Source organism: Ctenopharyngodon idella, chromosome 5 (genome assembly GCF_019924925.1).
Source record: "Ctenopharyngodon idella isolate HZGC_01 chromosome 5, HZGC01, whole genome shotgun sequence".
Taxonomy (NCBI): Eukaryota; Metazoa; Chordata; class Actinopteri; order Cypriniformes; family Xenocyprididae; genus Ctenopharyngodon; species Ctenopharyngodon idella.
The window spans coordinates 34,819,779-34,844,382 of record NC_067224.1 but is presented as its reverse complement, the minus strand read 5'-3'; the positions used below and the strand labels follow the sequence as shown (position 1 = coordinate 34,844,382).

General features: G+C 35.3%; 1 protein-coding gene across 18 annotated transcripts in view; it reads left to right on the top strand.

The window, feature by feature from the left end:
* fbrsl1 (fibrosin-like 1) overlaps positions 1 to 24,604 on the top strand; it is a 312,510-nt gene that overhangs the window by 187,641 nt on the left and 100,265 nt on the right. For 17 of the 18 annotated variants that reach the window (XM_051894129.1, XM_051894127.1, XM_051894130.1 and 14 more), the window contains one exon: positions 19,348 to 19,377. The exons of the other annotated variant lie outside the window; for it this stretch is intronic. In XM_051894129.1, the coding sequence (XP_051750089.1) occupies positions 19,348 to 19,377 (30 nt within the window). The remainder of the gene's footprint in view (positions 1 to 19,347; positions 19,378 to 24,604) is intronic. 18 annotated transcript variants of the gene reach the window in all.

Below are 24,604 nucleotides of genomic sequence, written 5' to 3'. Positions count from 1 at the left end.
ATGTTTAGGCGCCACAAAATGTAGAAGATTGTGTTTCTATTAGCAGAATTCTAACAATCAAGGAATGCCAGCACATTACAACAAATTTGTTGAGGATCCTCAGTGGAGTCCAAGCATGACCAATGCAGAAAAGAAGATTGAATGGGGGTATTCTCTAGGTTTTGTGAAAGACCCCCCTACTGGGCCCTCATAGTTGGGGAGTCCACCCCCTCAGCAAGACCTGCTCCAACCAGTGACCTTGAAAATCCCAGGAAGCACTTTGTGATGGTCTCCCAGGCAACGGTCTAGGTTCGCATGGTAACTAGCAGCTTGACTCAATCAATCAAGCCTGGGCTTAGACATTGAGAGCTGGGAGGAACAGCCCTGGCAGGCATGCAAAATCTTTTGGAAGGCGATCAAGAAGAGGGTGATGCGTTAATGTCTTGTCTTGGGTTTCCTGGGTGTTCGTGAATAGGGATTACTTTGAAGAGAGAAAATCCTCGCTTACCATAAGATACACAAGACAAATGATTTACTTTCTCGATGCAAAGCAGAATTATTTGGTGTTTGTGTGCATTTTTGTATGCGCTTGTGTGTCTGAACGCACATATATATATATATATATATATATATATATATATATATATATATATATATATATATATATGCGTTCAGACATTAATGAGATGGAGGCATTCTCTCTAGAACTGACAGCACCTTCAAATCTCCGATGGAAACGTCTCAGAAAGCAGACACAACAGAAACAATTCAAATCTGAAGAACTGGAGTCACTCTACACAATTCTGCTTTGATCTTCAAAATGACTAGCTGTCCAAAACATTTCCAGAACTTCCTTTCTGTCTGCATATGTTTAAAATGAGACTGTTTGGAGCACACACTGGGAACTTCTGCCGTTCAAATAAGCTTGTTAATTGCACACGATCTGAAAAACACAACTTCATTTCAAATAGGGCATTAGAAGGTGACTTTGTCTGTTGGGAGCTGATAATTAGTAAGTCTTTTTGATGGCCTGCTCATTTCTCAATTCATTCAACATCATATATTTAAATGTCAGTTATCAAGCTTTATTTTTTTCTGTTTTTGTGTCATGCTGTTTTCATTCATGATTTTCAAAAGGCAATCAATATTTTACAAGCGTACGTAGTATTATTTTACTCTTAACTTCTTTCCTACTAGCTAATTGTTTGGCCATTTGCGGATGTTGGAGTGACTTTTTTTGTAATTCTGTTTAATGATATTAATGGCACATGAAATCACACACTTTAAACTTGCATGTAGAAAAACTAAAAATAAGATCATACAATGTTATAATTGCAACCTGAAATTGGGTGTCCCAGACTTTCCGACACACAACTTTAACTCTAATCCAAGACGTTCTTCCACAATGACATCTCCTCTCTGCTACATCTCCTCAAATCAGAAAGCAAGCTCCAATCGGCTTCACCCTTTATGAGACGTGTCTCAAACGTGAGACAACTTTGCGTTTATCAGATTCAAGGCTATCAACTTGACACTCGATTCCCAGGTGGGCAAAAAGAGAAACACGGCAAACCCTGAGAGATGAAGAGAAGAGGAGAAACGACAGGCGGAAGACAGACAGCGCTGGTAGAAAATCAGAGTTGTAGCAGCATTAATTGATGGTGCTGAGTGCCATATGCGCGGCCATATGGAGCCGAGCCCCTCAGGAGAGCTGTAATAGACAGCCTGCAGCCACTCACACAACCTGGCACATTTACAAACAAGGGACAAACCATTAATATACGCCCAGAGAGAAACCGAGAGAGAGAGGGAGCTGTCAAAGTAGTACAATTTGTTGACTTTTTTTTTTTTTTCCCAATCCTGATTATTTGTTTGTTCTTAGCTTGTTTGTCTTTCTGGATTTTTCAGTGTGCATAATAACTAAAATACAATCATTAACATTAAATATTATGTAATTAATTATATGAAATACAATAAGTAAATTCATTAAATATTCTGATTGTTAAAGCTAACGAACAATTACATAGTCTGGTTCACTTTGTTGCTTATTGTAGTCAAGAACCGGCCAGTTAGACAGGCAGAGGCTGTTTACTACCGTTCAAAAGTTTGTAGATGGTAAATTTGTATTTTTTTTTTTTTTCAGTATTTTATGCTCACCAAGTGAGCATTCATTTGATCAAAAATGCTATAAAAATGTACAGAGCCCCGCACATGACATGCAGGAAAAAATTAGTAGGCTAAATCGTGTGCACGTTTTACTAAGTCATGCGCACGATTTACTTTTTTTTCCTGCATGTCATGTGCAGGGCTCCATAAAAAAAATTAATTTATTCCTGCTGAATTTTCAGTAGCATTACTCCAGTCTTCAGTGTCACATGATCCTTCAGAAATCATTGAAATATGCTGATTTAGTGCTTAAGTAACATTTAATATTATTATTATCAATGTTGAAAACAGTTGTGCTATATGTTTTTTGTTGTTGTTGTTGTTGTTGTTGTTGTTGTTGTTTTTTGTAAAACCATGACACTTTTTTCAGGATTATTTGATTATTATAAAGTTCAAAAGAACAGCAATTATTTTAAATACATATTTTTATATCATTATAAAAGTCTTTACTATCACTATTGATCAGTTTAATGCATCCTTGCTGAAATTTTCTTCTTTATTTATTTATTTATTTAAAAAAAAAAAGATCTTACTGACCCTAAACTTTTGAATGGTATAGTGTAAGTCAATTTATTATTATTATTATTATTATTATTATATTATTATTATTTATGGTTGATAAATATGAAAACAATGTAGTGCAGTTGCAGCCAGTTCTTACTCAGAAGATTATTGTAGCGGTCTGGGACATAAAACGTGTAAAAATCACTGTTTCCTGGTGGACATTCAAAAAAATGTATTCATCCAGACTTTTGGAAATTGCATGGAAGCCAGCCACTCAGATTGAAACTGGTTATTTTAGCCCACTCTTGCTGTTTCATGTGCATCATACATCAGATAGTCCATCTAAGGCTGAGACTCCAGGTGAATGGACTCATTCTTCATCTGACCCACTCAGAGCTGCTGAACAGGGTATAGCACTGCTGTTGACTCTAACCTCTGCTTTTTCAGGAAATGCAGTTGTTGAGAGTGGCCTTCATAGAGACGCACACAAACCTGTCAGATTGCCCTCACTCAGGCCTATTGGATTAAAGTGATCGATTGTAGACAAACAGGAGAGGAAAGGAGAGGTTGCTGTAAAAACGAGATTGTAAGAGGGATGAGGAAAGCAGTGAGAGAGAGAAAGGCTGAAAAGAGGAGTTAGCCATGTGAAAGTTAAATCCAGTACAACTTGTTGGTGGAATACATTTACATATTTATATTATATACTATTTATATTATATTATATTACATTATATTACATTATATTATATTATATTATATTATATTAATTACAATCAGAAAATCCAAACAATAAATAGTCAAGAAAATGTCTAATTATATTATATTATATTATATTATATTATATTATATTATTGCTTGTCATTAGGTCTCCAAATCAACATGTTATTCATTTCAATACAATTCTCCCATCAACAAGTACTACTGAGTTTTAGATCCAGTCTCATTTTCGTGCATCTCGTTTGACAGTAACTCTAGTCTAGCTACTGAAAAGAGGAAATGAGAAGGAAGAAAATAGAAGAGCAAAGGTGAAAGAATACAGGGAGGATGAGCAGAACTGACTTGTCAGCCATCCTGTTATTCTTCAGAGGAGAGACAGAGCTGATGAATATGGCTGCTAGTGATGTCTTCTGCAGTGAGAATGAGAGAGCGAGCGAGCGAGCGAGTGAGAGCTTGTCTGTGATATTTCTGGTGTATTGCGCTGGGTCAAACTGCTGGTGTTTTTCTCTTGCTCTTTTGTTTTGTCCTCCCTTTGCTTCTCTAAATTATTCAATGCCTTAGGATGAGCTCTCTCTCTCTCGCTCATATATCCTTTCTTTTTCTTTTTTCCCTCTCGGTTTCTTTGTTACTCTTTTTTAAATTTTATTTTATTTCAAGAACACTTCACAGGCTGTGCTCCAAGTTTTCATCAGTTGAAGCTAGACAGAGAAACCGTGTGACAGCTTGTGACGATGAAAAACAAAACAAGGCAAACAAAAACTGATTTACTGTGTAAAAATACAGACACAATACAGATCTTTGCTTATACCCCAACCTCCAGATCCACTCTGATAGAAACACAACAACTCCGTTTCAAAATCTGCCTACCTAGGCAGCAGTTTAAGACATCATTGATGTGTTCATTACATAAAGGAAAAACAGCAATATTGTTAAATGTGATTACAAATAATTGTTTTCTATTTTAATATATTTTATAATGTAGTTTATTCCTGTGATGGCAAAGCTGAATTTTCAGCATCATTACTCCAGTATTCAGTGTCACATGATCCTTCAGAAATTATTCTAATATGCTGATTTGGTCCTCAAGAATCAATGTTGAAAACAGTTGTGCTGCTTAATATTTTTCAGGTTTCTTTAATCAGTTTAATGTGTTCTTGCTGAATAAAATTTCTTATATCTTATAGTTTATATTATAGCTTATAAAAACATACTGACCCCAAACTTTAAGCACTAGTTGAGTCACCGTTTGTGTTATATTCCACTTCAAACAACTTACTGTATAGGGCTCTATTTTTTTTAGGGATGCCTTAGAAGATATATACACACCTATATAGACCGGAGACGATGAGACAGCTAGGGGAACAAAGCCCAACAGTTTAAATCAGCCTAATAAAGTCTGCAGATTGGGTCTTAGCCTACTCATTACTCCCTCAGCACTTGGCTTGTGTGGCTCTGCGCCCTCACCATTAACTGATTTATTATAGCCAAACATTTGGAAGAACGCAAGAACATGTGCTCAGACAAGGTATTATAGACTCTCATCACGTCACAAAAAATGCAAGAGCCAAATATTTAACATACAAAACAAAATGTCTTGGTATATCTTTAAGGCCACAGCTGAATCATGAGCTGCTTTCACCAGTCTGTCACTATATTCATCCTAGAGGAAATACAAAACTTGAGATCCAGACCTACACTAACCCAGAGGGTTTATTTATTTTTACAAAAAAAAATTAAAAAAAATGCCCATTGTTAATTTCTAAATTTATTTTACATTTATATTTTTTTTATTTATTTATCACTGTTTAATTTAATTTTGTTGAACATTTTAATTTATTTTGCTTTTTTTTCACAACTTTTTTATTTTTGTTTTATTTTTTATTTTTTTGTTAGTTTGTTTGTTTTTTTGTTTGTCACCACTTTACTCAACTTGGACTTATTTTATTATTTTTTTCATTTTATTTTATTCCACATTTTAATTTATTTTATTTTCATTTTATTTATTTTATTTTATTGTTTTTATTTTATTCTGCATTTATGTTTTATTTCACAACTTAGTTTTATTTTATTTGTCACTAAGTTACTCCATTTGGACTTATTTTATGTAGTTATTGTTATTTTTATTTATTATTTATTTTAATTTCAGTTTATCCTACTTTTTGTTATTTTATTCTACATTTTCATTTTAGTTCACAACTTTGTTTTATTTTATTTGTCACTAGGTTACTCCACTTGGACTTTTATTATTATTATTATTATTATTATTATTATTATTTTATAAATAATTAGTATATTATTCTTTGGCCATACAAATGTACTCAAATGTGTTTTTGCCATGCCTGATGCACACAAAATTGAAAAATTTAAAATAAAAAAGAGAGAAAGAGAAAAGATAGCCATCCTCCAGTCTCTTCACCCATTGTGAGGAGCCCTGTGGTTGAATGACAAGTCAAGCGTTAAACGGCTGACTGCCCCCAGAAATCAGAGCTCGGGCCTCCTAGGAACTGATACATGCACATACACACACCACAGTGACTGAACAGAGAGGGCCAACCACTCGACTGCTGAGTCTTCTTTCTCTCTCGTTCTCTCCCGCTCTGTCTAGTCTCCGATCCATCCATCCTCGCTTTATTCTCAGTGTTTTGCAGCCCACACAAGGACATAGAAGAGAGAGAACGAGTAGAGATAGAGAGAGAGAGACTGAAGACGAGAGAAATGCCCGTAGGCTCAATCTGTTCTGTGGTGCGCTACACGCAGGCCATGGGGAGACCTCCACTCACTCGATCAAACTGTCAGACACACACATTCAGGCTGCAGAGGGAGAGGCTCTTTGCTGCCCTGGAGGCCAGTTCAAGTCAACATCCCATTTCCTTCCTTCCCTGCCTAATTTCTTCAGCACCCTCACTTAAATTCCTATGGCCTAGTGCGCTGTTTGTGTGTGTGAGTGTGCGCGCTCCATGCTTCTGTTCATCTCCAGTTGGTTTTGTTGCTGTTGTATGTGCCTGGTATAATGGGCTACATGCAGTACACTTGGACACTTGGATTTTTGTACGGATTAGAAAGAAATCCATTCATAAAATGTGTGTGGAGTGGGGGTGGGGGGGGGACATCCAAGACCGTTGGATAAGAGTCACAGTAAAAAATATCCTGTTAAATTTACAGGAAAAGAAATACAGAGCGTAAAAAATACAGTCACAATGTTTCCGGTACTGTATTATGAGATGGCATATTGGTGTCTGTATATTTTAGAACTTACATCCATACATCAAGTGATTTAGTGCTAATATATCTACTTGACCTACCAAAATTGGCTTTTTACTTTAAAATGTACTGATAATGACCATGATAATAGTTCATTAGTGGTTTAATTGAAAGTCTTATGATGAATCAGAGTTCATAAATGTTCATATAAAATGTCCAATATTTGTATTCACAAAAAAGACAAAACGCCACCAGGGTAACTCACATGACACTAAAGTAATATGCAGTAAACATTCACTAAATAACAGAAAATGTAACACAAAACATCCTCATGTTCATTAATGACAGTGTTATTTTAGTATCTTTGAGAGAGTTTTTATTCATGTTTTGACTTTTGTATTTATATATGTTCTGTTTTGTTATTTTTATTAGAATTTGTTTTTAATTAATATGTATATATGGTTTTAATTCATATCAAAATGATAAATGTTGCCTTGGCAAATAGTTTGGCTTTTTGATAGTTATTTTATTTCAGTTTAATTTAATTTTATTACAAATTATTCATGGTTTTACTTTTAGATTATCGTTAAGTATCATAACCCTGATTAAAAAAAGGGCAAATTTGACAGTATCTGACAGTAAAATTACATATACTGCCATGTTAAACCATTTAAAGTTTTTCACTGTATGGTAAGTTAAATTAGTTAACCCGGCTTTATTTATTTAGCGCTTTTTACAATGCAGATTATTTCAAAGCAGCTTTACAGTGATAGCAGGAAACATAATTTTGGCTGTATAGCGGCTCTAGAAGAAAATAGTGTCAATGTCCAGCTTAGTTAAGTTCAGTATTGATTCATTTCCATTGTAAAAATCATTAGTTTTTAATGTAGTTCATTTATCTCAGCTCTGGAGAAAACGGTGATGTGATTAACAGGTTTTTATTGTATCATTTTTATAGATTTTTTTTTTATATTTATGTTTACAAACTTTTTTACAGTGTGTGCAACATAAAATGATGCTACATGGCATTAGCATCATCGTGGAAGTGAGCTCTCTTGTATTGTATTAGCATATAAAGTAGGACATCATATTTGGTAGGAATAGTAGATCGGTTTTGCAGAGACGCATTAATGTGGCCAAGTGTGAGTGGGATGTGCTTACCCAAACGGATAGCAGTCCGATCGATCAAGACTCATGAAGTGACTAAGTGTAAATAGGCCCTAAGTGCTGTAAAAACTCCCTAACTCTCCTTTGAGATTCCCTGTCACATCACACATAGCCAAATGCTATTAGACGTCTCCAGAATGTTCTCATGGGCCGGCAGCTGAGAACCACAGAGGCTCCGTTTGGCTCGGTTGCAGACGTTAGTCAGTGATTACAACCAAATGAATCCAGTGTTTACCAAGATAGCCTGAAAACAACATGAAATGACATTCAAAATGCTTTTAACTTATATAATGTGATGTATTACTGAGTGAAACAATGGGAAATAATGTCCATCCGGATTTAATTGAATCACTGTTGGCTTGTGTTGTTGTTTGTTCCAAGCATGCTCTGGTGAATCATACACAGTAAGAACAGGAACATTTATTAAGAACATAAATAGAGTCAAAGTTGTTGTTAATGATGCTACTGACCTTTGCTTTTTTGCATTTATTTATGTTCAATGGTTATTTCTCAATATTGCATAGTTTTAATACTATCGCACAATTGTTTTGTCAAATATTTGTCATTTAGCCTACATTTTATTGTTTTTATACAAAAAAGTTTTTGCACTCATTCACACAGTAATTGTTGTTAATTGTGGAAGCTTTGGGCATTTGCTAAGATAACATAATTAGTATCAAAGAGTGTTTCTGCATCCTGCTGCCTATTACATTTTATTCTCGCAGTCTCATTGAAGAATCCCATTATAGACTTCATGTAGCTCCGCCCCTTTTTAGCACTGCGTCTGTTGTGGTGTGTTTTTTCGGTTTGTATTTCCAAAGATCTTACAGATTTATGAATGAATCGCATGTTTTAAATTCTTCCCGGTCTACTGACATTAGTTATGACATCCGCTTCAAACATTACAATGCTCTTGATAACTTTTGTTAACTCTACAATAAGTAAATCCACTTTACCATCCAGTTACTCTTCGACAGCGATGCCATAGAAATATACAGAGCCACCACAAAAAAAGGAAGTTCAAAAACAAAATTCTAAAGATGTCTGCGCATTTGTTTCTCTGGCACATAAGGTCTATAGCAAATGTCTACTGATATATTGAGAGTTAAATAATTCAATGTCTTTGTAAATTATCTCATGACTTTGGCACCTCAAACACACATCTGTGATTCCCACAGGACCCTCAAATGTTTTAAAATATTATTTTTATCAATTTTCCTGATTCAGTAAATGGCCAAACATTGCTGTTGACATATTTCCACAAAATATTCACCCAATTCTGTTGATCAGTTAGTCATTTTTGTCTTGAGTGGGCATGTCTGTGTAAAACAAGAAAAGCTGCATTGTCTGTTGATGACTTTCAAAGACTCACTAGTTAGCATCTTTTTTTTACACTTCAGGCTTTCTGTGAAAAAAAAAAAAAAAAAACTTTATTATATTATATTATATTATATTATATTATATTATATTATATTATATTATATTATATTATATTATATTATTTCAACAGACATTAATCCAGTCTTCAGTGTCACATATAATTTAGAAATGATGCTGATTAGGATGCTGATCATAATCAGTGTTGAAAAAGCCATAATACACTACCAGCTCAAAGTTTGGGGTATCGAAGAAGAAGATGAAGAAGAAATTAATACTTTTATTCAGCAAGGACACATTAAATTGAACAAAAATGACAGTAAAGGCAATAATAATTGCACCAAATCAGCATATTGAATTTCTAGGGGATCATGTGACATTAAAAACTGGAGTAACATCTTTCGGCTAGTAGTTTATATTATAAGTTTGCATTTAGCTTTGTTTTGTTTTGGGTTTTTTTTTCATCTGTTGTCTGTGACCCTTTAACACACTCTCAGTTCTGAATTTCTTCCTGTATCGTCTCTTTCCATCTTTCCTCTCTCTGCATCCCTCCCACATCAACTCACGCTCTTCTTTTCCTATATGCATCATTATCTTTCTCTCTCGGTTTCTGTCTTCAACCCCCGATCAGATCAATAGTTCTTAATCCATCTTCTCTTTGGTCCAGTCACTTCCCATAATGCCCAAAGGCAAAGTCACATGTCAAACTGCTGCATGAATTTGATGCCTTGATCAAATCAAAGTGTGGGCGTCTGGTTTTGATCCATCATTTATGCTGGGGTCAAGGAAAGCTGGTGTCTTCTCATCTCTGAAGGTTGGCGCTTGAGAAACATGACTGAAATATTATGCTGGCAAAGTTCTGTGAAAGCTCTTTGTTGACCTCAAGTCGGGATGTTGATGTATTTATAGACAAAAACATTTTGATTATTTTTCTTTCCTTTGCCATTGTAAGCAGCCATTTTTGTTTCTAACATGCCTTTGTGTGAGAGAGACTCCAGGAATTGTTGGCCCTTCCGTTGCTTAGGGTAAGTTATTTAGCACTGGCTTTGTATTAAAAAGTGGTGGCGCCAAAACATGTTTTGAAGGGGGCGACAGTTTTGAATGTGCTGATGATGTCACAGCATGGTGAATGCTTAGCTCATGAATATTAATTAGATTATGCTCAAATATTTGGTAACACTACAATAATGTCTCAATCATTAGCATTAGTTAACATGAACTAACTATTTTACATCATTTATTAACATAAAGTTAGTTAAAAACAAATGAAATCTTATTGTAAAGGGTTACAAAATATTTTAATATCATAGTTTATTTTTTTGATAATTAAATCCAGTCTGTAGTAGAGTATTTGTTGCAAACTATTTAATAAAGTGGTTGGGACAAACTTATCCTTGGCATAAAGTAATGTAACTGATGCCTATGAGCACTGGCCTTTTGTTGTTTGTCATGCTAGTTGGAGTTACACTACGACGATCTCCGTTAAGTCCCCTGAGACTGTCTAAAGTGACTCAAGTTCTCTGCTGGGCCTCTGAGAGGGAGAGTCGCCTAAAGTGAACAATAACAGATACAGTCCTGTGTTGAATTATTTAAAGCCTGTAGTGTTGTATTCATGGACTCCCTCACTGCTACAGTGGATTGTGCATGCTAAGTGTACATTTGAAAACCTAGATTATATCTTTGACCTTTGACCTTCACCTCAGTTTGACCTTCTAGGGTGAAGTTAACCTCTGTGATTATATATTATGTGGTAACAGCCGAGCTTGAACTTGCTCGATTGACAGTTGACCTTGAGCAAGTTGGTTCGTTGTAAGAAACAAAAAATGATTCAGTGGCTCAGTTTAGTCATCGCTCATTTTTGTAGTGAAATGCATTGTTTTAGTTAGTCACTGTTTTTGATTAGTTTAGAAAAAAAATATTTAATGTTTTTTATGGCTCTAATTATGTTTCCAAAAAGTTTTCCTTACAGCCATTTACAAACATTTTGTGAAACACTTAAACTGAATCCTACTGTATTTGTTATTGAATTGGACCATTGTTATTTAGTGTTATTTATATACTATTATCATATTAATGTTTTGAATTAGCTTTTATTTTTATTTTCAGTTTTCGTTTATTAACTTAATCGTGTTGTGCTTTTGTCATTTTTATTTATATTTAGCATTAATTTACTTTTATTTCAGATTTAATTTTAATAATTTTTAGGGGTGACCCTGAATAGTTGACGATTTGATGCTTTGTTAGGAGGAGCCTGATTCGACTACCAATTTTACAGTCGAATCTTTGCAGAGGTGTTATGAAACGAGATATGGGGGTGCTCAATATCTGATTTTACATAGACATACCGGTTCTCTCCCAATAGGTTAATATACAGCCTATTATGATAATGCTGTAAATAAAAATGTGAAAAGAAAGAAGCTTTTAATAAATATTTTTAAAGTGCGTGAATAAATTCAATCACCCCTGTGACAGAGTTAAATTTCACTCTCCATGATCCGTGACCGACAGAGGAGCATCTTGGCGGCAGGGATTAAATCTTTAACAATGTCTGGGATAAGAAAATCTAAATTGTAGAATTGGGTGCACTTTGAAATGGAAAAAGATGATCAAAAAAATGTAAGATGTAAGTTACCACTCAATAACTGCGGCGCACTTCTGCCGGCCAACGTTAACGAGTTGACTAGCGCACTATTTGAAAAGACTCAAATGGACACAGGCAGATCGCGTGAAACACTGGATTTTTTTCTCTCGATCAGGTAGGGTACAAGTGATTTCAAAACATTTCAGCCGGTTCTAATGTGAATGTTTATCCACATTGCCTTTCATTTCAGTTTAAAAAAGATAAAATCATTGTCAGTTTCGTCTATCACTTGACAGGCAGTTTGGTTGCTTTATTAGAAAGTTGTTTCTCTGTGCTGTGTTTGAAAGAAAACACAGCACAGAGAAACTCTCAGTGGAATATAGGCAATCTGATTCAACTATGTAAATCCGTAGTCGGGGACACCCCTAGTAATTTTATTACTTCAACTTCTATTTTAACTAATTTATTTTAGTTAGTTGCCGATTTTTAAGCCTACATTTTTCATTTAATATTTTATTTTAATTATTTTTATTTTAATTATTTTATATTTTATTTTAAATATTTTATTTTAATTATTTTTAATTATTTTATTTCAATTATTGAAAATATTTTTCAGTATTTTTCCCTCCATTGACAGCTATGCAACTACCACTTTGACGCTTAAAAAATAGCTGTAAAAAAAGAAAAATACACAGTTTTCCATTGAAACAGTAATATTACCCAGAATGCATTTTTATTATGGTAAATTACTGTTTCAAAAATGGTATTTTACTGTGTAAATGTGGGGGATTTTTTTGGGTTTTATTTGGTTTTTTACAGCTATTTTTTAAGCATCAAAGTGATAGTTGTGTAGCTGTCAAGGGACAGAAATCTATCAGATTTCATCAAAAAGATTTGTGTTCTGAAGATGAACGAAGGTCTTACTGGAACGACATCAGAGTGAGTAAATGATGACAGAATTTTAATTGTTGGGTGAACTGATCCTTTAAAATGTCATCATTCGAGATAAAAAAATATATATATTCTGGATGAGGATATTCCCTGAGTAAACTTATTTAAGACAAATGTCTACATTCACTGCTCTCAGTGTTCTTTTCTCTGTAATACGGATCACTAGATGATTATTGTTGTGTCAGATTAGCAGCAGACAGGCCTCATTATTATTGCACGTGCTGACAGCCCCCGATGATGTCACTGTTGTTCTGTTGCCATGGCGCTGACACCGAAACGTATTCACGGAAGGTGCTGAGATCTGGTTTTGCATATTTTTTGGTCTCTCTGGCAATCCTGTACTGCTGGAATCAGTATTCATCCAGACATCCCCAGGCAGACGCTGATGTTGAGCCAGCATGGCTGTCGTCAGGCTAGTTTCTCACTCCCCCTCCAAGGCCAATTCATTCCCAATCTCCTCAGCATGTGACAGGTGCAACTGTGTTATTGATTTGGGCAGTCGGTTTTAATGTGCTCCGGGATGCGCAACGCTTATTGTCTTCCCCCCCCTTGGTGTGCGTGTCTATTAAAATGCTGCCAGGAAAATGTTCTGAAATATTAGACAGTTCCCCCCCGCCCCCCCATCCCATTCCCATTTCAGCTGAAATATATGAGCCCGTCGGCAGGCCAAAACTGAAGCCACGGGGTCCAGAGTGAGACTCGCTGTGAATAAATCACACTCGCTCGCTGACGCACACACGCAGACGTGCCGCAGTGTTCATGAGGGAGTCTGTAAATAAAACACGCACACAAATGTGAAGAAAGCTGTTTAAATGTCAAAACCATCTTCACGGGAGATGACAGGAGAAGCTGTAATGTCCAAAGTAAACATAACACGACATTTAATTGTATTGCTCACTGTGTCGTCCTCATGTTTTTCTACTCTGCCTGTGTCTGCTGCGTTTATCGCAGTATTTAATTTCTGTCTGTGTATTTGCTGTCTTTACTTTCTTTCATGACCTTTCCACAGGTATGTCATAATTATAGATTTATGTTTTGTGCACGTAATTTTTTGTTTTGTTTTACCATGGTGCTAAAATTCATGTATTATATTTACAAAGTACTCCAAGGTACTTTCAAAAAACAGGCACTATGCTACTTTTACTTTAGTTTAATATTGTAGTCATTTAGTATCATGGGATTTATCATTGTATCATGGTACTTTTTTTCAAATTATTATTAGGTATTTTTAATGTATATACATTAGTACTGTCAAACGATTAATTGCATCCAAAATAGAGGTTTGTGTTTACATAATATATGTGTGTGTACTGTGTATTTTTATTATGTATATATAAATGCGCACACATGCATGTACGTTTATGTATATGTGTGTATATATATAATATATATAATATATATATATATATATATATATATATATATATATATATATATATATATATATGTATATATGTATATGTATATATATATATATATATATATATATATATATATGTATTTAACAAAAATATATTATATTTATATATAAAATATTTATATTTATATATAATATAAATTATAAATATAAAAATAAATATACATGTAAAAATTTTTTAAATATATACATGTATGTGTGTGTATTTATATATACATAATACAAATACACAGTACACACACGTATTTTATGTAAACACTAACTTTTATTTTGGATGTGATTGATCATGATTAACCGCAATTAATCGTTTGACAGCCCTAACCACAGGTTATATATATATATATATATATATATATATATATATATATATATATATATATATATATATATATATATATATATATATATATATGGGTTATTGACGAATAAGGTTTTTAAAAGTGTAAAAAAATTATTTTAAAGTTTCATTAGGTGTTAATGAGATTATGTGGGGGTTTTTTTTATCAATTAACAGTGCTTTTGTCATTTTTTACAAGATGGACCAAATTTGTCACCAAAAAAGTCAATCGGTTTAACCAAAATTTCGGCTTTACCGAATTACACTTTTGGTTATACTAAATGAGGATATTTTCAAACAATGCTAACAGGCTGATATCTAACTAGCTAACTAGCTAGCAAAAGGACAATCAAACATTTTACATTTAGTACAAGTTTTTAAAATATTACAACATTTTCCATGTTTTATAGCAGTTGTACCGAATGACCTGATTTTTTGGGACATGCGTATGATCAAGTGAAAAAATGAATTTTTTAAATAGTTAAAAGAGAATTTGTAACTTTGCTTCATGACCATAAGGTCCTTTGCAGGTGTCTGAATAATGTCACATCCTGTCACATGATACTGACCGCATGACTTGATCCTAAATGGTCTCTTTATATTGGTTACTCCGAATGACATCAATGAAATTCATTTTTCTGGACATTTTTTCTCATAACAAAGCAATGACTTCTACACATAATTTTAATACCATTTTGCACTATGTTGATATATGATGTTATAAAATCATGCCAGAATAAAAAAAAAAAAAATATATATATATATATATATATATATATATACATTTATTACATTTTAAGATATTTTAATCACAAATGAAATGGCTGTATTGTCCTTTGGACGGTTAAACTGAATGAACTTTTAACACTTCAAAATCTTTAAAATACGTTTACATGTAGCAAAATATAATTAAAACCTTTTGGATTCTATAAAAGGGATCTAGTTGTACTACCTTACATACTTTGGATGTCATATCTTTGTTTTTTATTATTGAGTGTATATTTAAATGTCTTTCCATGGTACTATTTTTGAAAGTTTGCTATTGTATGCCTTTCTCACTCCAAATGTTTGTTTCTCAGAATTTAAACAGTATGTTTGCAGTCTAATAGTCTAATCTGAATTTTCTCCTTGTCTTGCTGTTTGTGTCCTCTTGCTCTCTGCTCAGGTCTACCCTTTTCTATTCTTTTGGGTTTAGTTGGGCCTCTTTTTGCCACACAGGATGTAGGTGTGCCCGAGTCTTGTGTGTTCAAAGTGCACACATATGCACACCCACATACTTACACACACACACATGAATGCGTAAATCTTATTACAGGCTAGCAAACATTGCATTCAGGGTTGGATGTTAGCCGCAATGGCCGTTATGCAGGATACAGTGAAACACAGCGTGCCTTTTGTTGCCTTTACTGAGAAATGTAACCACGCGTTTAAATCACTGACAGAGCTGTTTGCTTTGAACTGTTTGACATCCACATCGCCTAACAAGAAAATCCCACCTGAATAAGAACATGATTGACAATTGGCTAAGCCACTTTGTTTGTGCTAATGCCTTGGACCTGCAGTGGATGACTTGTGACAAGTAGAGCTGAGCAATTAGGATTTGTTTAGCCAGTGCTGCACACAGTGCTGCAAAGGACAGAGTCAATGAATGGGTCCCTCTAATCCACAGCACAGACTCACACAAATATACATGAAACATCTATACCCACAAAGGCGCGCTGCTGAACTGTGCTGCATTTCCATAAAGCGAATGCAAGCTTTTGAATTTAAGACCGCTCTGAGAGTTTTCCTGTCCCTGGCTGCAGTTTTTGTCTAATCTTTATTTTCATGCTAGCTATAGGAAAGTGTGTGGCAAAACCCTGTGTGGGAGGATGAGCGTTGAGCGTAGCCTCTGCATACAAAGACTGTACACACACACAAACAAATTAAACCACGAAAAATCTGCTTACGAGTCTGCTGGTTTGAGCAGGACCGGTCGTTATTGGTAGAAACTGAGTTTAACGTTTGTCTATGCTCTTGATAGTTTTATTGTTTAAAACATATTCACAGAGGGATAATGGGCATCGTCAACAGCCAAAGACAGAGATGTTCTTTACCTCGCCTCTTTCTCCTAAATCATCATTTCTTTGTGTCCTGTATAGATTTAAATGTAAAGATGGCCAGATGTTTGCCAGATTGGAGACAATAGTGATTATTTATTTGTTTAGTAACACTTTACTGTAAGGTTTCATTGGTTAACATTAGTTAATGCATTAACTAACATTAACTAACAATGAGCTACATTTGGTACAGCATTTTTTAGTCTTTGTAAACATTAGTCAGTACTAAAATACATCTTATCATTGTTCGTTCATGTTAGCTTAAAGTCCTCATGAAATCAAAACTGAAGTTATTTGGCTTTTACCGTTCATCAGCAAATTTTGGTATGCAAAATCCAGCCATTTCAATAAGAAATCACATGATTGTGAGTTTTTGTGAGGGTGAATGATTTACGCACACAGATTTCACATCAGGTTTAAAGGGTTAGTTCACCCAAAAATTAAATTTCTATCAGTAAGTACTCACCTTCATGTCGTTTTAAACCCGTAAGACCTTCATTCATCTTCGGATCACAAATTAAGATATTTTTGATGAATATTTTTGATGAAATCCGAGAGGTTTCCGAACCACACATAGGCAGCAACGTCATTGCACCATTCAAGGCCCAGAAAGGTAGTAAAGACATCATTAAAATAGTCCATGTGACTACAGTGGTTCAACCTAAATTTTACTAGACTACTAGACTACTTTTTGTGTGCCAAAACTAACTACTTTATTCAGCAATTTCTTCTCTTCCCTGTCAGTCTCCTATGTTGTTGATTTAGTAGACACAGTGCAGCACTTCCGGGTTTTACGTCAGAACATCGACTCATTATTGGCCGGCTCCTGCGTCAGCGTCACGGGCATGCATTGTGCTGCTCACGTATACAGCATCGGCCAAAACTGAGAAAATGTTCTGACGTAGAACCTGGAAGCGCTACACTGCATTTATTATGTAAACAGCATAGGAGACTGACAGGGAAGAGAAGAAATTGTTGAACAAATTCTTTATTTTTGTTTTGTTTATGCGCACAAAAAGTATTCTTGTCGCTTCATAACATTAAGGTTGAACCACTGTAGTCAGGTGGACTATTTTAACAATGTCTTTACTACCTTTCTGGCCCTTGAAAGGTGCAATGACATTGCTGCCTATGTGTGGTTCAGAATCCTCTCGGATTTCATCAAAAATATCTTAATTTGTGTTCCGAAGATGAATGAAGGTCTTACGGATTTGGAGCGACATGAGGGTGAGTACTTAATGACAGAAATTTCGTTTTTGGGTTGACTAACCCTCTTAAGTTGGTAACAAAAACGGTTTGCATCGCTACAACAAACGTTTTTGCTTGTAAATTATTGTACCAAAATGTTGCTAATGTGACATATTGTCATAATTAAGTATGTGTGTATTGAGCATACATCTTTTTTGTTCACTGGATATTTGTGGAGATATTTATTTTTGTACAATTGTATGATTGTCTTACACAACAGAAAACATACTGAGCAAACCACACTTCCATCACCCACAGCCTTGATTTAGTTTGCAACAGTTAATTGACCAGCTGGTTGGGAAGACTTGGAGTCGCGTTTACCGATAGACTGTACATTCGTGAATATCTCTCATTAATGAAAACATGCGAACGCAGATGTAAACAAACAATCATATTCTAAATGGAGAATGAAGAAGACTGAATGGAAAATTCTCATTTTAGGACAAGAAAAAAGCAAACTTCAGATCCTCATTAAGAAAACAAAAGTGAGTGGTTGTGATCAGTCCTTTAAGTGCAAATGGCTTGTAATTGCTCATTTGCATATGCATAATTGCAGTCCATTTATGCCGCGAGACCCGAAATGTCCTCCACCACTTGTTCAAATGAAAGGCTAGAAGCGCAAGAGTGTGCAATAATGGCCTGGCATGAAAAATTTATGGAGGAATACGGCACTCCAGCGCCTGCTAAGTGTTGTAGAGGGTATTTTGTAACATGGAGAGAGGGAGACCGTGTATCCTAATTTGATTTTTTTTTTTAGATGTTTTAAAGTTTGTACTGGTGGCCATTTTCTGTGCTCCACTGTCCCTTGTAAATTAGTTTTAGTCCTTCATAAAGCCTCTTCTGTGCACCCTTCACCTTTCTCTTAACTAGCTTTGTAGCACCACAGATTAACTTTGATCAGGATAGAGTAATTCTGTGATATTTCTTCAGTAGAAAATTTCTTGGGTGAAGTGATTTTATCCTTTGCAACTTTCAAGACAGTTTAGATGCACTTTTTTGCCTCTGTATTTGACAAATATAGTACAGGGTAAGAGGAAAATATCAAGGAAAAAGAGAAGGCAATGGGATCAGGACACATCTTTGAGCCAAGGCGAAATAATTTATAGCAAAATAATTTTTGTGTGTGTATATATTAGAAACTTTGTATATAAGAAACTTAAAATGTTTCTCTAAACGCTGTAGTTGTGCACCATAAAGCTAAAGTATGAGACAATTTAAGATGTGAAATTTGCTTTTTTACGTTTTCGTCTCAGCACTGGCGGGCTGTCAAGTAGCTTTCGCATTCTTCTTTTCCCAGTAATTTTAAAGCGTTTCGTCCATATACGAATAATTTCCCCTTACTTTACTATCTATTATCATTCATTGAAATGAAAAACCGATGGAAAAGTTAGATTTTATGGTGTCTCACTGTTAAACCATGGCAGCCTCTTTCAAATGTATCACTTTATCCCCTTCATCACCTCCGTTTTTGTTGAAAGGTGTCACTGAAAGAACAAAAAAAAAAAAAAGAGGAGCCGTAAAAATCATACCTGAACTGATAATGAGGTCGGAGAATGAATGAATAATTCTCTCATATCTTTTTCTTCTCACTATCTCCTTACAGTGTGACAGCGAGAGTGACATCGATGACAAGGTAAGACTTCTTTTCATGAGTGTTTGTGTGTGCGCGTCTGTTTACCTAACCCATCGTGGAGCGAGTAAGAGTGATTTTGGAGTTTATAGTATGAAAGGCTGTCGTCTGTCTGCATGTGTGTTTGTGTATGTGTGTAGATGACAGAAAATGGCTGCCAGTCTTGTGATTGTTGATTATTTGCATATTACAGGGATACAAAGGGAAACACAGTGCAATAGAGAGCGAGTACACTTATTACAGACGTGTTTTAAGCTTTCTGTGAGGTGTCATTGTGTTTGGTGTGTCAATTCAACTGCTTTGAAGTTGTTTGTACTAGAGAAGAAAAGTAGTCACCTGTCTTGATGTTTGTGCTAGTTAATTATAGACAGGAAGAACTACTGTGAACTTCACTAAAAGAGGCAAGCACCTTCTTAATATGAAGGGAAAAGTGTCTTTTGTTAGCTGAAGTAATTGTAATTCTTATAATATTTAATATTTCATGTCTCCTTGTCCTGTTTCTGAGAGATGGTATAACGCCATTTTCTTTTTACTTTCTAACAACTATTGTAGGGGAGACGTTGCAAAACCATTGATATAACCAATTAGAAATGAGTTACCAGGGTGAAATTGCTATCATACATTTTAACCATGACCTTGATAGTAGATGTTTAAAAATACAATTTGCAGGACAGTTTTATTGTAAGAGAGTAAAATTTTATCTGGTTTTATAATGTGATATATGATCGTGTCAGCAGACATTAAATGACAGTACTGGTTTCATCTGAATTTGCAGGTTCTCTAACATCCACACAAGGTGTTATATTTGCATATTTTTTGCAAAATAAACAACCGCTACAGACATATAGTGATGGATAGATAGTTGTCAGATTATACCATTATGTCTAATTTGTTATTCAAATGGGCTCTGGTCACGAATGCTTTCAAGATTTGGTTAGCGGTTTGTAGGTTGGCAGATCTTTTTCCGGTGCAATGTTTTTCCCGGCACCTTTAGCGCTTGTTTATCTTTTAATATTGATAACCCTAATATGTCTGTCACCCATATAAACAGCATGTAGCTCCAGTGGAAGTGTAACACGTGTTAATTCCCCTGCAGTTAAGCAATTACTCCCTGCTAAATGAATGTGATAGCATAACTAATCTCCTGTAAGCCAAGCTCCCAGTTCAGTGGAAAACGTCTCCGGCGTGCTCTATAAATAATACATTGATAGCGAGCAGCAATTTGCATTAACCGCAGCTCACGCTAGTCAATAGGCTTTTATCTCTCTCCTCATTGAGGCAGATGGTAAGAGAAAACCTCTTTGGATTTGACACGATGAAGAGTGGGACTTTTAGAACCTGCTATTCTTTTAACACTAGTAGGCTTCAGAGAAAAGAGAAATGGGGTATTCCACACTTATTTTGGGGCCCTTTACTTTTTGTTTCTCTGTGGGCCTCATTCTCTCAACCAGCCCATTTCATCAAATTCTAGATGATGATATTGTGGATGCATCTTATTGGTCACAAGTTATGTGTTTGTTTGTTTTTGTTCTAGGCATTGAACTGATCATTACAGATCTAGGGCAAAGAAAGAGAGAAAATAGAGATATAGAGAAGCCAAGTTTGAGACGTACAGTGTTTTTTATTTTAATAATTCTGTGTTGATCCTGATAGTTCTGGCCTATTGAGACCAAATGTTTCTGCAGTTTTTATAACAATGTGCCTTATTTTACACACTTAAAGGGCTCATATGGTGCTATTTTAAAGGTTCATTATTTTGTTTATTGGGTGTAATAGAATAGGTTAACATGCTTAAATGTTCCAAAAAACACATTATTTTTTACATACTGTACATTATTGCAGCTCCTCTATTCCCGGTCTGTCTGAAACGTGCTGATTTCTACAAGGCCCCTTTTTCCGAAAAGCTCAGAGTGCTCTGATTGGCTAGCTGACCCAGTGCATTGTGAGCTTCAGCTTCCATGGCTCCTGAAGCATTTGTAAACACACAGTTAATAATATTGTCGGTTTTATCATAGCAGTTCGAGTCAGATTCTGAAAATGCGGATGATCAAGCTGATCCGGTGTAAGTATAGTCTTTGTATATAGCTGCCGTTGTTCTCTCTCAGGTTCAGGAAGCTGTACTCCGTAAAATGCGCTGTACATAAGCAAACTTTTGGGTTTTACTGCTAGGGAACAGCTATATAAATAAATCTTAACCTCTGATTTCCAGGCAGGTCTGGATCAGTGTTCTCTGTTAGATAGAATAAATCACTTTGTGGAAGACTATGAGCTTTGTAACTTTGCAGATCGTATATGTGCACAAATACATTACATTAATAAGGCACATTGTTGTTAAATGCGCCCCCATATACCTAAATTTGTTTATGTCTGTGCAAATCATTTTACACCAAACTGCTTTGTGAATGAAGGTCAGTACAAAGGGACAATACAAAACAGGTTTTGCTAAAAAGTTGTTACTCAAGGATGGATCGGTACAAACTGTTCATGATCCAGTTTATAGTCTCCGGAGCAATACTGGTTACGGTGGTAATGAAAGGGAGAGCAGGCGCTTTATTACAGTTCATCAGAGTTGTTTGACGGATATAAAGTTTACCAGTTTATTAAGTACCTCCAGAAAAGGCATAAGGTCTGTATTCATTTCTTTACTGTTAAGTGTTTTTGTGTAATTTACTGTGTATGTTGATGATAATGCAAGGGAGAGAGTGAGTTTATGGATAAGACTTTAATGCGCACTTCTTGTACTGTTTTATTCAGCACACAGTGATTTTCTGGAGTGAAAACGGACGCTTTATCTTTTGTGTGATGTACAATAAACTTCATAAAACTCATCAGTAAAGTGTAGTAATAGTAGATAAAAGCAAGATGACAACATAAGTTATTACCGTAATTAAACTAAACTATACCTGTTCTATCTCCATGCAGCATATATTATCCAGCTCTGTAGGCATCATTGTCTGACTCGGGTTCGAACATATAAAGCTGAACACCGCTACTGACATTTTCTGACATTTTCAGTGTGTGAGATTGTCCTGTTTTGTTGAACATTGCATGAGCTCTTGAAGCTCCGCCCTCTTCTTGAAAAGGGGCAGAGAGCAGCGGCTCATTTGCATTTAAAGGGACACACACAAAAACAGTGCGTTTTTGCTCACCCCCAAAAAGTGTGGGGTATTTTGGGCTAAAACTTCACATACACACTCTGAGGACATCAGAGAATAGGTTCTCTTTAAGTGTGTATAGTATGTAAAGGCTGCTGTGCTGTATGTTCTAGCATGGAAACTAATTTTCTGTTGATTTTAGTAGAACTTGCTTTCTGTTACTGATTTCAGTTTTTGGTTTTAGCACATAGAGGGCATTTCTGTCCATGCTAAATGCAGAAACAGATTTTTTTGCATCAGTGAGAAGAACATGTGGAAGCAATTGCAGCGTTCAGAGTCAGAGAGAGTTTGTGATCCTTAGAAAGAATGCATCAGGTCGATTTCTTGTCTTTTTTTCTGAGAGCTTGAGCTGGAGATAATAGTTGTAGGTAAGAGGTGGTTAGAGGGCATTGAGAAGCTGAGCAATGGTTGTTGTGGTGTTTATGTCCAGGTGCACAGGTGAATAACTCTATGCGCTTAGCCATCTTAAACAATGAGCACAAGCAAAATTTACCACTTCAAAAATCAGTCTTTTGTATATGCTTTGAATAAAGAAAAAACTAAACACTGTTATTTGTAATTATATACATTAAAATCTAATCTAAAGCATTAATCTTTCCCTTCTGTTGAATAGTAACAGGTGTCTTCCCCTGAACAATAGCTTCTTTGAACAGTTGCAGGAAGAACATGAACATTCTTTCTCATGGCATTTTTACACATTACTACATTATAAAACGGCCTGCAGGTGTGCTGGAGGGGCGTAATCAGTTGGGCTGATTTGAATAAAATTGCTTCATGTGTGGATCGAGTCCACTTATTAACAAAGACATCACGACTTGTAGAAAACAGCACACGTGGTGCATGACAGATGATACCGCCTGAGGACGAGATACATCCCTGAAATTACATAAACAGTTGTGGCCAAAAGTTTTGGAACTAGCTAGAGATAGTTGATGCATTTTATATTTGTATTCATAAACAGTATTGTATGATTTTGGTTTTCATTGTTCTGCCTGTTTTTGAACAATCATTTCCTGTTTTGAATTGGCTGACAGATGTTTTTGTGTTTGTTTCTAAAGGAAATGATTTCTTTTAAAGGTTTCTGTAAAGAAAGATTAGACTTTGATAAAGAACCCAGCTGATGTGATTCAACTCTTTATCTGGATTCATTTTCATGCCACCGGTATTTCTCAGTATTTTAAGCCGATTTCTAGCATATATTAGTATGTTAAGTCTTATAATGTAGTATCTTAAAGTCAACATTTGCATAATTGCCTAATGCATGTTTCTTATTGTGAATCTTAACTGTGCATGTTTTTCCATAGAAAGTATTTGTCATTTTTAATCAGTTGTTCTTTCTACAACATTACTTCCTTTTCCACTCGTGACATTTAGGCTGTGGACTTTTGGGTAATTGACCCTTCACCAGGAGTTTGATTGACAGGCGATCTAATCAGTCATAATGCCGAATCCGCCATTTTGTCCGACAAAGCAGTCAGGGGAGTTAGCAGATTAACGTAGGTGGACTTGAACTTGAAAAATGGTGCGTACTGACATCTTTCCGCGATTGAAATGATTCCTTATGATGTTCATGCTATAAATGAACTAGTATAAGAGATGATTGGTTCACGAGCTGCTTGAACTGAGACGCTACAGCGATCTGTCACGACACATTAAAGAGCCACAAAACGGTGTTTATTGTTTAAATTTCATTTTTGGGTGAACTATCCCTTTAAGTATCCGATTCCAGAATTGGAATCGTTTTTCGATTCCCATTTAATTGCATTGGTTATGATTCAAATGCTTTCAGTTCAAATTAATCATTTAAAATGAAGCATCTTAAAATATAGTTTAGTTCTGCAGAAAAAGGTATGAAAAGCATCTGGATTGGCATTGGAACCGTAACACAATCCATTCAGTCCGGTAGCTGCATTGTCACAGATTTCCACAGTTGCATGACTCAGGAACAGAGCTGTCAGGTGTGATTCTATCTTACCTGACAGGTGAACACTGAGAACTGTCTATTGTGTTGGGCAGCTTAAAGAGATTTCTGTTATTTCATTCCTCTTGTATCTCTGCCCGTTACATCAGTGTGA